The 14,379-nt window shown below is 36.3% G+C and overlaps 1 protein-coding gene across 1 annotated transcript; it reads left to right on the top strand.

The window, feature by feature from the left end:
* Nucleotides 1-814: 814 nt before the first annotated feature.
* Nucleotides 815-11,535, top strand: LOC110776106 (probable acylpyruvase FAHD1, mitochondrial). The gene is made up of 6 exons (XM_021980664.2): nt 815-1,152; nt 3,241-3,293; nt 9,843-9,905; nt 9,989-10,039; nt 10,158-10,275; nt 11,187-11,535. The coding sequence occupies exons 1-6, from the start codon at nt 894-896 to the stop codon at nt 11,300-11,302; spliced, it is 660 nt and encodes a 219-aa protein (XP_021836356.1). The 5' UTR covers nt 815-893; the 3' UTR covers nt 11,303-11,535.
* Nucleotides 11,536-14,379: the final 2,844 nt, after the last annotated feature.

Genomic DNA, 14,379 nt, shown 5'->3' with positions numbered 1-14,379 from the left:
TTTCGCGTGGATTGTTGTCTTCAAATGTGCTTCATGGCAAATATCAAAATGGAAATTTGAGAAATAATTATGAGTAAAGCAAACCGCCATTTGAGTTGGCGGTTTATACCATTGAACCACCAATTCAAATGGCGGTTTGTGTTAAAATAAAACCGCCATTTCAGTTGGCAGTTCTAAGCTGAACCGAGAAAAGAAAAAAATAAATAATTTTCTGTCTTCCATGCTGACGTGGACAATATAGAGGGAAATAAGTTTAAAAGTGGTTTATTTTGGAAATTATTGAATCTTTAAATAATACTTTCTCCGTTCATAAATACTCGTAACGTTTGTCACTTTCACGCATGCCAATGCATGCCAATGCACAATGTAGATCGTCAATATCTTAAATTTTCTTCAAACAAAAATTATAAAAAATTGATGTTTTAAAAATACGCATTGAGACGAATCTAATAAGATCCACGTGAATATGTTTTATTTGACCTATAGATCACCAACAATAGTTAAAGTGGAATATGTGAATAATGTTAAAATATCAAACGTTGCGAATATTGACATATAAATCGCTCAATAAAATTCAGCCAGAAATGAAAAATGTGAAGTTTGAGTAAGTAGAATTTTTTTTTTGGTGTTAGTACCCGGTTCACCCTTAGGGTTAATCCAGATTCGGGGCGAGTTCTGGGTGGATAGGTTCCAATCCCCTCCCAATTATTGTTGCGGGAGATCGAATACGAGTTCTCCTACCAAGTTCAGCCCCAATCACCACTGCACCAACCGTCAATTGGTTGAGTGAGTAGAATTAACTCCGAAAGAGGTCCGCCTAGAAAACGCAATTTACGGGCAAAAGAAGTCAAAAAAGGACCGCAGAAAGCAAAGCAGACACTAATCAATAAAAAATGTCGAAGCTAATCGAAATAGGGACGAAGATAATCTGCGTTGGTCGTAACTATGCTAACCACGCCAAAGAACTTGGCAATCCGATCCCCAAAGAACCTGTTCTGTTTATGAAACCAACATCTTCTTATTTAGTCAATGGAGGTACCATTCAAATCCCATCTTCTATGCAACATCTTCACTATGAAGCTGAACTTGCTGTCGTTATTGCCAAGAAAGCTCGCGATGTTCCTGAATCTTCCGCCATGGATTACATTGCAGGTTTTTTATCCGGATTTTTTTTGGTATTTTTTTTTGGTATTTTTGTGCTTGATTTATTCATTTATTAGTAGATTCATTGCAGTTGAGTAATTTCTATTAAGAAATGATATCGGATTAGAATATTAATTGAAGGGTATTCTGCTTTTTGTTCCTTGTGGCATAAATAAGAGTATAATTGATTTGGGAAATTTTCAACTTTTGAAAGTTTTTACAATTGGAGCTTCTGTACTTGGATGATTATGTAATTTATTTATGTGCTGGAAGAAGTAGAACTGTTGTTTAGAGTATCCATAAGAGGAAGTTGAACAATTTCTGTAAATTTCTACTTTGTTGGATCCTTTCTTTATAGGGTACTTGATGATACCTTCAGAAGAAATAAGCTGGGTTTTCTCGGTGAGCGAGTTGGCATATTGCCTATGATGTTAGATGTTTCTTGATCGTCTTCTGAGATTTTATAAAGTGCAACGCTAGCTGATCCTGTGTGGAAATTGATGTATAATATTTTCATTTTGTTGTTTTCAATAGTGCTTTGTTTGTTTCCTTAGATTTGCATACCTAGGGGGTTTTTGTTTTATGGGAATTCCTCAATTCCTAGGGGGACCATACGCCCATTTCTACCTACCAAACGCCCCGCTATTGGATTGAGTTTGCAGGAAATTGTTATTAACATGCCTACAAATAATTGTTATACTCCAACCTAAAAGTCAGGTATTGAAATTTGTGATATCAAAAGAAGGAATTATACGAAGTATGTGATTAGACTGAAGAACAGCTTATGGGTGAGCGTGGAAATGTAGGTTTTTTTTTTGGTAAAATATTAATTTTGTTAACCACAAGGGAAGTTATACACAAACATCATACAAGCAGGGGCCAAACACCAAAAGGCTGGCACAAACACTCAAACACGAGGGCCCCTTCGGTATCGTTTTTTGTTTTCAATTTTTTATATTTTATAAAACTAAAAACCAAAATATGAAACCACAAAAAGTAGTTTCCAGTTTTCAAAATTAAAATGGTTACTTTATCCACGACAAATGTGAAATGAAGAAGATTAAGGAGTTAAGGACATCATATTCCCAAATGGTTTAGGGGGCTAGTTTTAGGTGCCTGGATTCCTTAAAACTTCGCTTGTTGATGGTTTTATGTTCTAGGATATGAAGAACTTATGTTGCAAAGCAGATATGCCTTCACATAATGGTTTGGAGTTCTTGCAAATTGGAGGGCAATTCAGAACAATGTGAAAGAGAATGGAAAAAAATGTGGTTGAGATATTTTAGTATTTTACTATTATGTGAAAACTGAAAAGACAAACTCCTAAAAGTTAAAGAAACCAAGTAATGAGCAATAGGCCTCACCAAGCATAAAAAGATATATCCCTAATATAAACAAAAATACCTAATTTTACATGGATGTCTTAAATACTCTTAAAATAAAACATATGGAAGTAAATTTCTTCTATGGTGTTTTGTGAGGGTAGATCGTGATTCTTGAACTAGTCATGATCATTTGTTTTTGGCATCATGTGAAGTGATTAAACCTGAATTCTTGTTCAATATTCGGGGTAAGAATTGGGGTCTGTGTGATCTGCCTCTCGTTGGTTAAAGTCAATTGGGTTGGAGCACCCCCCACCCCCCCCCTCCCCCCGCCGCCGCCTTCTTCAAAATGTTCAAACAATTGACTTGTGTGTTAGCAAGGACGTCAACTTTGACGGAGGTTCTGACTATGACACTTTGTTGCCTTTTGAGTTTCTTCGTTAACAGTGAGATTCCAATTTCCCCTCCAACTGTCTAATACTCTAATGTAACTTTTCTTCGACACATTCCCTTAAATTGTTGTCGTGAATCTGCTCTCCAACTCAGATTAGCGATTAGGATGATCTCCAATCCACCACTGTGTTGTGGTCAACTTATGCGTTAAGCGTCTTGATTACGTTTGGTGAGGAGTTTATTCTAGCTTGCTAGTCTTCTATCTGACCTGGAACAACTGTTTGTTTTTTCCCATGAATACTTTCTTTTGTAGCCTAATGATCTAGCACAATGCTTCTTCTTGGGCTTGAAAGAATTTTTTTGACGTAATCTTGACTTTCAGGTTATGCTTTTGGACTTGATATGACAGCGAGGGAACTTCAATCATCAATTAAGGTAAAATTATTATTATTGACAATCTGTCCGAATTTTCTATTCTTATTATCTCAGATGTTAACTCTAATATCACCTCCAACTTGTAGCAAAGAAAGTTTTCTGGTAAGGAAGGTGTTTTTCCTTCCTGCTTTCATTTCAATGTGGGGCGGGATATTTCTTTTTGTTCAATCTTTGCAAGATCATGATTTGTAACAAAATAACGTAATAAGTGTTACCATCCAATCATCCATCTACTAACTTCGCTATACACACGATAGCTGATCTGAGTTCCAAAAAATAGAAAAGTTCTCATCTTAACACATGCGCATGTCACAGTTTCAATTGTCTATGAATCCAAACCTAGGTTTCACTTCCTGTTGTAGAAACATTTATAATGTATTGCTTTCTCTGTTTCAAATCTAATGACCTCTATTAAGACATGTACCACATCAATGTGAGAAATTTAATTTATTTTAAATTTTTTGTTGTTTATTTGCTAGTGTGTTGGGGTTGGAGAGGTAAGTGGTAGATGTAAAGGAATTGCAAAAGATAGATGGGAGAATTAATTATCTTATTCAATGCAACAGAAAAGCACAAACACAAGTTTTTAAATAAGACTTCAAAAACAAACTGACAACTAGAAATTAGGAACGTGAGATAGACATGGTCCCACTAACTCCTAATACTTCTAAACTACGATATAAGCATGCTGTTGACTAAGCAAAGCACTAACCCATTAACTACAACTAATGCTAGAAAACAGGAAACACAAACAACTAATTTGAAGCAATATCAAACACCCCCCCCCCGCTTCAAATATCTGTAACTCCCATCTGCAGCCGGAAAAAATAACGCTTAGCCTGTGATAGAGACTTTGTAAGATCATCAAGAACTTGTTGGTTTGTGTTGCAATATATCAGGACTATCTTTCCATTGGTAACCAAATTACAAAGGAAAAATTGACAAAGGCGGTTCCAACTATGACCATTCATCTTTAAAAGGTCCCAAGTACAGGCAAATATTACTGGCAGGTCCCAACTAATGGGGGTGTTGATTTCGTGTGGTCCTTTTTACCGGTGACCGGTTTTGTAAGTCAAAACTTTTCGAATTGTTTATTTTTTTAATTTATCTTTATCTTTACTATTTGAATTTAATTGAAATAAAAATAATCTTCATCCTCCCTCATCACTTCTCCAGTTCTCCCTCACCTAGAGAAACTGCGTAATCCAAAGTCCCAAACCCACCGCTTACACCGCTCACCCTGCCACCGCGACCCCAACCCCATCCACCTTGCCGCCGACTAACCTACCAAATCCCACCTATAACCATACACACCCAGCCCAAAACTTACCACCACCGAAATAAAAATCCACCTCCGGATTCCCCTCTCTCTTCCGCACATTCCAGCATTCATATCCATCACGATCACTTAAATGGTTGGGATCAGGCCGCCGGAAAAAGCCCAAACGAGAAAAACCACCCACCCACGAAAATTTCCGAATTACTCGTGTAGTACCACATTTCAACAAATTGAACTGCGACTCAATTTTGACTCATGGAAAGAAATCGACTGGGACCTAAACTGGCCACAAACTCAAACGAAAAGTCGTAAATTAGCCACCATTAATGGAGAAGTTTCTTAGGAAGAAATCGGTGGAGTGGAGGTGTTGTATTTTGTCAAGAGAGGATTAACCCCCTTCTGTGTGGAGCAGTGCAAATCACAATGATGAGGTTGTCGGCGTACGCTAGGTGGTCGACACTGGATTAATTGTTCAATGGTGCTGGGCGGATATTTTTCACTTTAGCTTTGATCTAAGGATTCTTCAGTATATGATCGTTATCATGAAGTGCTCAATTTGAGTTTCTTATTTGTTCTTATTTAAATGGGTGGGTTTTACTCAACTGAGTGGGATTTAATTAAATGGGTGGGTTTTAATTAAATGGGTGGGCTTTTTAGTAAATGGGTGGGCTTTTTAAAATTGGCATGTGACTTTTTTAAATTACCTGACACGTCATCATCTTTCACTCACATAACCGGTCATTTTTTTAAAAAGGACCACGCAAAGTCAACACCCCCTTTAGTTGGGACTTGCCAGTAATAATCCGTACTTGGGACCTTTTAAAGACAAACGTTCATAGTTGGGACCGTCTTTATCAAATTTTCCAATTACAAATGAAATGAAAATGAATATCTATGTGCTTACTCCTGCTGTGAAATGCTGGATGTTTTGTCATCGCGATTGTTGCTTTGTTGTCACAAAAAATTTCAGTTGGACCTTCTTGTACTTGGAGAAAATCCACCGAACACCTGCAAATGCGATCATGCTCCTCGCCATCCCAACAAGCGTCCTGCTACCCCGATTTGCTGTAGAGTATAAACTATAAAGTGCAATGAGCTCCTGCGAAGGCCATACATCTCAGGATATCTATTAAAGTTGCTAGATGTAAATTCACCACCTCTGTCTGTACGGAGCACCATAATACTGTAGCCGCACTCATTTTCCACAGGTGCCTTGAACTTATTGAAATACTCGAAAGTCTCTGATTTGAACTTCAAGAAGTATACCCAACTCAAGCGGCTATAATAAACCGTAAACAACAGAAAATACTTACTTCCTCCGGTAGACTCTACACTCATAGGATCACACAAATCTACATGCACAATTTCAAGACAAGCGCAAGCCCTATAGGATTTGTTTACAAGAAATCACACCCCTCACAGAAACTGATATCGCCTACACTAGGCAACCCCACGACCATTTTCTCCCCGCAACAATTTCAGTCCTTTTTCATTCAAGTGCCCAAAACACAAATGCCACAATTTTGACTCGTCATTTTTTTGGAACCAAAGCACAAATTTTCACATCACTAACATTCAGGGGAATTATTTTATTTTGTGCCATTGGTATGCTAACTATTAGGCTACCAGTTTTCTTAATGAATTGAACATGCACCATTGTGAAACACAAACACACCAGATTATCCACTACCCAACAATTGTCCAACTCTCAAGATTATGAGCTAAATTTGGAACATATTGAACATCATTGAGAAATTTTACATTATCCGAGGTTGTTTTGATGCCAATAGTTCCCTTGCCATCTACTGGCATGAGCTTGTTATCTCCAATACGAATTTCACTCTTCTTAGACTCGTCTAACTCCTTAAACATCATCTCCATGCCAGAACATATGATTTGAGCATCCGCTGTTCACGAACCACAACTCGTTATTCGTGTCTTGTGTAGGAGATTGAACCTCAAATTGCTTGTTTTCGTCGTAGATGTTCTCATAATCTTGCAGCTTTTCATCCTTTTGCTTGGCCCAACCATCAAAATCCTTATGGCCATTCCTCTTGCAATACCGGCACTGAATGAACCTCTTGTTTTGACAATCACCAAATTGACCACGACCTCGACCACAGAAGCCGCCTCTTCCCTGTCCACGGTCTCCAAAATTCTCTGACTTCCCTTTGAATGAAAACTCCCCCTTCGCTTGAAAAGCCTTCTCCTCCACCTTGGTGCTAGATTTCTTCAACCTAGCTTCATGAGATAACAAAGAACTCATCAATTCATCAAAAGGTGTATATGGACAAATACTTTGGTTCCTCAATTGCCGGTACAACTCGATCGAAGGTTTCATTTAAGGTTCTCAAAACTTTTCTCACAACAATTGATTGCTAATGTCTTCTTCAAAAGACCTCATAAGGTAACAATTGCAGGCACTCTTGCCAATAATCTTGAATAGGTTCCTTCTCTCCCATCTCCCAAGCTTCACGTGCATTGTTAGCTAATGAAATTTGAGGAAAATAACATCATCTGATGCTAATTGAATGAAGAACAACGCCTTAGCATCTCTCTTGCGGTTCTCCCTCAATTGCTGATCAGGAATGGCCGGTGTCGGGTCGGGTTCGTCATAGCCGTTCTCCAGGGTTCGTCATAGCCTTTCTCCACCAAATCCCACAACTCTTGGGACCTAAACATGGTCTTCATTTTGAGACTCCAAAGATATCTTTCCCCTCTGAAAATGGGGATCAAAGGTTGAGCCGAGGAAGCTACACCATTGTTAGGCGTTGCTTCCTCTCAAGTTTTTAATTCTCTCTCTTACTTTACTCTTTCTGGCTCTGATACCAAAATATGTTGGAGATGTAAAGGAGATTTGCAAAAGATAAATGGGATAATTAATTATCTTATTCAATGCAACAGAAAAGTACAAACACAAGTCTTTAAATAAGACTCCAAAAACAAACTGACAACTAGAAATTAGGAACGTGAGATAAACATGATCCCACTAATTCCTAATAGTTTTAACCTACTTCCTTCATTCTTATTTACATGACACAATTGGGTTTTGGACACTATTCACACAAGCTCCTTTGACTACCTTTTCTGATTTATATTTAAGAAAAAACATAGTCGTGTGACGTCTTGTTAGATTAGCCTCAATAAATATTTTTTCAATATCAACTTCTTATACGTTTTTCTTATCCATAATTAAAGATATTTTGTTTGAAATCGTGCATTGGTAAACGTGACTAAATAATTGTGTCATGTAAATAAGAACAAAGGAAGTACAATATAAATATGTTGTTACTAAGCAAAGCACTAGCCCATTAACTATAACTAATGCTATAAAACCGGAAACATAAACAACTAATTTGAAGCATTATTAAACAGTAGAGCCTTGAAAGTTTATTTATGCAATTTCAAAAGAGCGGCCAACCTTGATTGATAGTTTGACTATCATTCACTTGAAGTTTGTGGAAAATGCCACATCATATATATTTGATTTGAAACAAATTAAGAATAGTAACTTTTAGTGGGAAGTTTGAGAAAAAACATCTTTTAAAACACTAATTTGTGAGATAGCACCTTTTCGAAAATGTTTTGTGAGGAAACACCTTATAAAATGTTTTTGTTACTATGTGAAACATTTTTGCCGGAATAGGTCAATTTTCCAATTGCTTGCTTCAACTTGTTCCTTTGTTTTTTTGCGTGATACACACACTTCTTTTTCCATTTATCCTTTATCCCACCTTTTCAACCAATCTCCATCTTGTTTTGCATCCGCTGGGAAAACAGTTCCAGCTTCAATAGCTGGTGAGTGCTGAATTGATAACAACTTCAAATTGATTGATAATCAATGTTCCTTATTTGCATCTTGTATTCTCTCTCATCCAATTTTTGTTCAAGCCTTCCGTCTTTTATTGATCATATTTTCTCAAAGTTAATTTTGTGCTAATTTATATACGTAACAATTATGCATTCAAATTTGAAAAGTATTATGTTGGAATTAAACAAAGACGAACTATCATATGGACATGACTAATGACTACCCATATTATCAACATAATTCAGAAAATTGTCCATAGAATAGGACAATTTAAGAAAAATGGAAGAAGATGAGAGAAAGAAAGATGATGAAGTCAGGAAGAGAGAGTAGGAGATGTCAAGAAGACAAGAACAATGGTTAAAGGGAAGAAGAAGAGAAGATCACAGGGAAAAGGGGAAAAAAACAGCAGAAAATAGTAAAATGGAGGTTAACTGTTCAAAAGTTTACTCATTGGCCGGAATTTTGGCCGGATTCCATAAAACAAAAACGTTTCATAAGATGTTATACAATTTTTTATGTGCTGTAGTGTTTTGAAAGGTGTTTTTTCACAAATTCCCCTTTTTAGTAAGAAGATTGCACCTTTATATTAGGTTTCTTTTTTTACAAGTAGGTTAATCTGCATCCTACTGAGTACTTACCCCAACTTGTGTTACGAAGTTAGTAAGTAAGCAATAAATCCAGCAAAAATATCTGCAAAGCCATAGCTCGGACCAATTTTGTGCCAGAGGGCTCTATTTAATTGTAATCTTTTGCCATCTTTTGATTTGAGACAGCAGAGTTGCAGACTATACTTGAAGCAAATAGAGCCCTGTTAGAAAAAATGTGGTTTCCACTCCAAAGGTGAGATTAAGGTTTGCTTATTACACTGTTTTTGGAAACAAGAAATTTTAGATTGCCAAATCTAGGGCTTTCTTTTATAGTACCGAGTTGTTCCCTTATGCTCAGTACCGTTTAGTCTATGCCGATGGCAATTTTTTCAACTATTCTATCCTACAGTGACGTGAGGTTGTGTGATCTGGTGGGCAGTGGCATGATATTTCAAATTTTTGTACCTTAACGTTTAAAGGCTCTTTCAATGTCATGCACACGTAGTCACGTACTAAGTAGACCTCACCCTTGTCAAGATTAAAGTGCTGGAGAAACACAGCACGTAATTTATTGTGCACTCTTTAGTTGCTGTGCAGAACATAGATCTCCTCTGTTGAAGAGAATCTATTCATTAATCCTAAATCTTAAGTTTATCAGATAATTGAAATTGGGATCCTGGCATAGCACATAGTCTCCAACACCCGATATGCACTGAGGCACAAAATATAAGAAAATAACTGGAATTTATTTCGAGATAGTTGGAGCTTTGTACTCAGAAAGTTTAATACAGAACTTCATGTTGTTAGCAATGGTTCCTTTCAAAAAATTGCAGATGTTTCAATAACATTATGTTTTCATGTTCTCCATCTAGGCTGCAGGCCTTCCATGGTTATTGGCTAAAGGACAGGACACGTTTACACCCATCAGTGAAATGGTAAGATATGATTTGTGCTATTCATGTTCTCCTACTCTTTATCAAATTGAATGAATAATCATTTGTTTTTCAATGTCCTGTAGATTCCCAAATCTGCAGTGCCTGATCCTCACAACCTGGAGTTGTGGCTTAAGGTGGGTCCATTAAACCTACTTTGTTGTGAAGTATTTGCCAGTAAACATTATCATGTATACTAAAGCCTTGATTGTGACTATTTAATGAAGTTCTAAGACAGTTTATATTTTGCAAAAGGTCAATGGAGAAGTGAAGCAGAAGGGATCAACAAAAGATATGATATTCTCGATCCCATTCCTCGTCAGCCATATTAGTTCTTTTGTCACCCTTCTGGAAGGAGATGTGATCCTAACAGGTACTGCATTCTCTACGGTTTATTTGTTAAATTGCTGTATCCCTAACATCCTAATTTTAGACAATTCTGCATCGTGCATTCTCTATCATTGATCGGATGTTTGGTTGCTACAAGTCAACAACTCAGGGAATTGTATTTACGACAAATATTTTTCCTAGTCATTGGGAGACCCCTCCCAGTCTCAACCCAACAAAGAGAGATTAAATGCAAATTTCCTAAAAGTATATGTATTAGTTTAGGAGTGTGATCAAGAAAATTGACAAATAACTGTAGGGAGTTTCATTTCATGATCTCATCACGTTGCATTGTTCACTATCCAATTCATTTATTCTCCACGTCTGGAAAAAGAGTTATCATACTCTGTACTAGTTTAGGAAAAGTTATCAAATTTCCCTACTAAGTAATGCAGAGTATGTAAATCAACTATTCTCTCCATTTCACAATGTTCTAAAATTTCTACTCACTTTTGCTTTAATTTGTTTTTGTCCTACAAATTTTACCACTTTACCCTCATTTTTCCACGATATTTACACCAATCACTCTCTCTTAATTCCTATGTCCCACATTACTTGTTACACTTTCCTTTTTCATCCGTACTACATTGCTTGTTACACTTCGAAATTCGTAATGACCCACAATTATTATATTGTCTCTCTCTTCCCACTAACAAAAGTTTGGGTCCCACATCCTTTCTCATTCAATTAAAAAAAATATCCACTAACTTCCATCGCATCTATTTTTTAAATTAAATAACATTTGATAATCAAACAACCAATTATCGCCTAAAAATCTACCCCCCCAACCACCCTCACAAGTCCCAACCCCAAGTTCTCTAGGACCCTAAATCCTTGCCTTCACGTAGCAAACATGATTGACTTCAGCTAAAACTGTCTCTTGATTAACTTCTGCAGGCACTCCAGAAGGTGTTGGTCCAGTCAAACCAGGTGAAAAGATAACTGCTGGTATAACAGGTCTCATAGACGTTAATTTTAATGTTGAAAAACGGAGCGTGCCTGTAAGTAATTGATTGCCAAAATTTGGCGTATTACTTCTTGTGGAAGCAATAACAGAGTTTATTACTGAACTCTTCATTGAGCGAGACGTTAGCTAAGATCTTTCAATAAGATAGAAGATAGCTCAGTTTTTTGGGTCATGTAACAAAATCTTCTCTGTTTTAAGGATGATACTAGTACAGTAAACATGCGATGTGCGGTTTGTAATCTAATATATACATATATAAAGGAGGCACTTTTGCTGAGATATTAGAGCGCCACGTAGGATTAGTAATGCTCTCGGCCAATGAAAAAAATATTTCTAATTTATTTTTGAATTAAAAAATTCAAGTGCCACGTATGTAATTAAGTAGATGCCACGTGGATATATATCTAATTTTTAATTTAAAAAAAAAAAACGTTAAACGTATTTGATAAAAGTAGATAAACGTTTGATGGGAAGAGTCCAAAAAACAAAAAGTCCTAATAATCCTACTCAATACCATTTTTGCATAGGTGACAGGGTTGTCTTATAAAGTTTCTACGGGTTGTAGTATGTATTTGCCTTTGTGGTCAACTGATTTTGGCCATGAGATTGGGGATTGATAAGTATTGTAATCAGTTTAGGTTAACAAAAAGTCCTAATACACTAGATATAACCTAAACGTTTAAGATAAACGTATACTAATACACTACAATTCTTTAAGATATAAAGTTCTAATCATATTCAAATTTATAATTGATGAAATCCTATAAATTGGTCGTATTGTTCAATTCATAACTCATACACAATCACATCTTTCACTTTTAAGTTTGGCAATCAATGGCTACTTCTTTGATCCATGATTTAAATTCCAGTATGAACGACTGTAAAGTTAAAGTTCGTGTTTCGCGCTTGATTGATGTGGTGAACTTCCGCAAACAAAATAATTTAATTAGTTTGGACATGGTCCTCATCGACGAAGATGTATATAATTCTTCTAATATTTATGATTTTACAATACACTTTTTAAATTAACTGTTATAATTTAACTGCAGGGTGATTATGTGCATGCCTTTATTAAATCCAGTTTTGTCCAGCACTTTCGTCCAAAATTAACTAAGGGAAAAATCTACACAATCAGATATTTTTCGGTCCAACCTAATAAGGAACAATGCCGTATTGTTGGCGACAACAAGATAATGATATAACTTTTTCAAAATGCCGTTTTTTTTTTCTCTTTTTAGATGTCGTTGGTATGGTTGTGAATGAAGTTGGAGATTCTATCGAAATAGAAGACCAATGGTGTTGGTATGGTTGTGAATGAAGTTGGAGATTCTATCGAAATAGAAGACCAATGGTACATATTTTTTTCTTCTTCTATAGAGTTAATTAAATATATTATTTATGATGTTATTATTTATTTAGTTTTCTTATCTAAATTATTGCAGGGGACAACGAGCCCAATTAAAAATTTGGAGCAACTGTTTTGCTGAATATTCCCAACAAAGAACCCAACTTGGTGATTCTACTAAGCCTTTTGCTATAGTTGTTACGTCTACCATCGTAAAAGAATTTTTAGGTAACTATTGGTATCACATATTATTTCTTAAAAATTGTTTTATGAACTATTTATATTTTTTTATTTTAGGATCAAAGTGGGCAAATCAAATATGCAGACAACATTGATTCTGATGCTGAAAAGTTCATACAAAAATACCATAAGAAAGAAGAAGAAGATGTTGACGCTGAAGTTGAGAAATTCATCCACCACGAACACCTCAAGTTTGAACATAGCAAACGGATTGTTTTTTTTTTTTTTTTGCTAAGTAAGTAAGGAATATATTAGCTTAAAACAGAATACAACCTAAGCTTAACTCTAGGAAAACAAACCAATTAGGTTGGACCATTTTGCACTAGAGCAAGCAGACACCAATATCAACTAATTACAAATTCAAGAACCACTGACTATCCTTTCTACTTACAGACTTAGGCATGACAAGCTTAATTCGACTTCTAACAGTCTTCTTCAAACTAGATAGAGTGTGCTGCACAGTAGGCACAACTCCATTCCAAAAACTACTATTTCTGCTTCTCCAGATGGTATACACAGTAGCAGCAATGCCAGCATAAATCACCTGTTTTCTGAATTTTGAGTGTTTACTATTCCCTATCTTCTTGATTAGCTGCTGCAAATTGTATTCAGGCAACTGAATACCTAACCAAACTTTCACCTCAGCCAAACATTTACTACTATAAGGACAGGAGAAGAATTGGATGACCATGATTTTCTATCCCTTGCCCACACAGAAGGCAAGAAGAAGAGGAACTGACACCAATACTAGCCAACTTGGCAGTTGTTTGTAACCTTTGCTGCACAGCTAACCAACAAATGAACCTGTGTTTAGGAGTGTTCAAACGATTCCACACCATTTTGTCCCAGTGAACTTTTGGCTTGACACCAATCATTTTCTCATAAACTTGCTTGACAGAATAATGCTGCATGGAACACAATTCAGCAAAGGTGAAGTGTAATTTCAGCTTTTCTTTAACTGCACAAACCTTCTTCCAATACCAACTCACAGAAGCACTAGGTTGGTATTAGATGATGGAGATTGAATACCAACAATCAACTACATAATAATGCCTGTCATTTTAATTGTCACTTTCAATCTTTTGAAAGATTCATCTTTACTTTTGGGTTTTTTGAAATCTCATTGACTAACAGAGAAAACCGAAAACTGTCTTTACTAGGTATTACATAGTACATACATGCTCCCACCATCCTAAAAAGAATGCAACTTCAAAGGCTTAGAAACAATTAAGTAAATGCTTAAAATTCCTATCCCAAAGAACTCATCCCTGTGCGTGATATACAAAACAGATATTGGCCTAAAAAATTGGGGAAACAGTTTAGGAATCAGTTTCTATTTCAAGTAAGCAAGTCACTCAATTGATTGACAAAAGCACATCAATGGTCATTTGTTCAGAAATTTGAGAGCTTATTGTACGGGGTGTCCTACCGGCACCACGTGGTACCGGCAGAACTCCCCGTAGGTAAACTTAACCTGCAGGTAATCTGGTCATATCAGGAACAGAAGGGCTACCGGCAATATTGGAAAGACCCCTACC

The sequence above is a fragment of the Spinacia oleracea genome, chromosome 5, assembly GCF_020520425.1.
Source record: "Spinacia oleracea cultivar Varoflay chromosome 5, BTI_SOV_V1, whole genome shotgun sequence".
In the NCBI taxonomy this organism is placed as follows: Eukaryota; Viridiplantae; Streptophyta; class Magnoliopsida; order Caryophyllales; family Amaranthaceae; genus Spinacia; species Spinacia oleracea.
The sequence above is the reverse complement of the archived record's forward strand: the minus strand, read 5'-3'. Positions and strand labels throughout refer to the sequence as shown.

Bases quoted from the DNA above. Each gene is read 5' to 3' on its own strand.
- LOC110776106 (XM_021980664.2), top strand. From the start codon at position 894: ATGTCGAAGCTAATCGAAATAGGGACGAAGATAATCTGCGTTGGTCGT. The intron at 3,294-9,842 runs GTAAAATTATTA...TTCTCCATCTAG, and splicing joins AACTTCAATCATCAATTAAG to GCTGCAGGCCTTCCATGGTT. The intron at 10,040-10,157 runs GTGGGTCCATTA...ATTTTGCAAAAG, and splicing joins ACCTGGAGTTGTGGCTTAAG to GTCAATGGAGAAGTGAAGCA.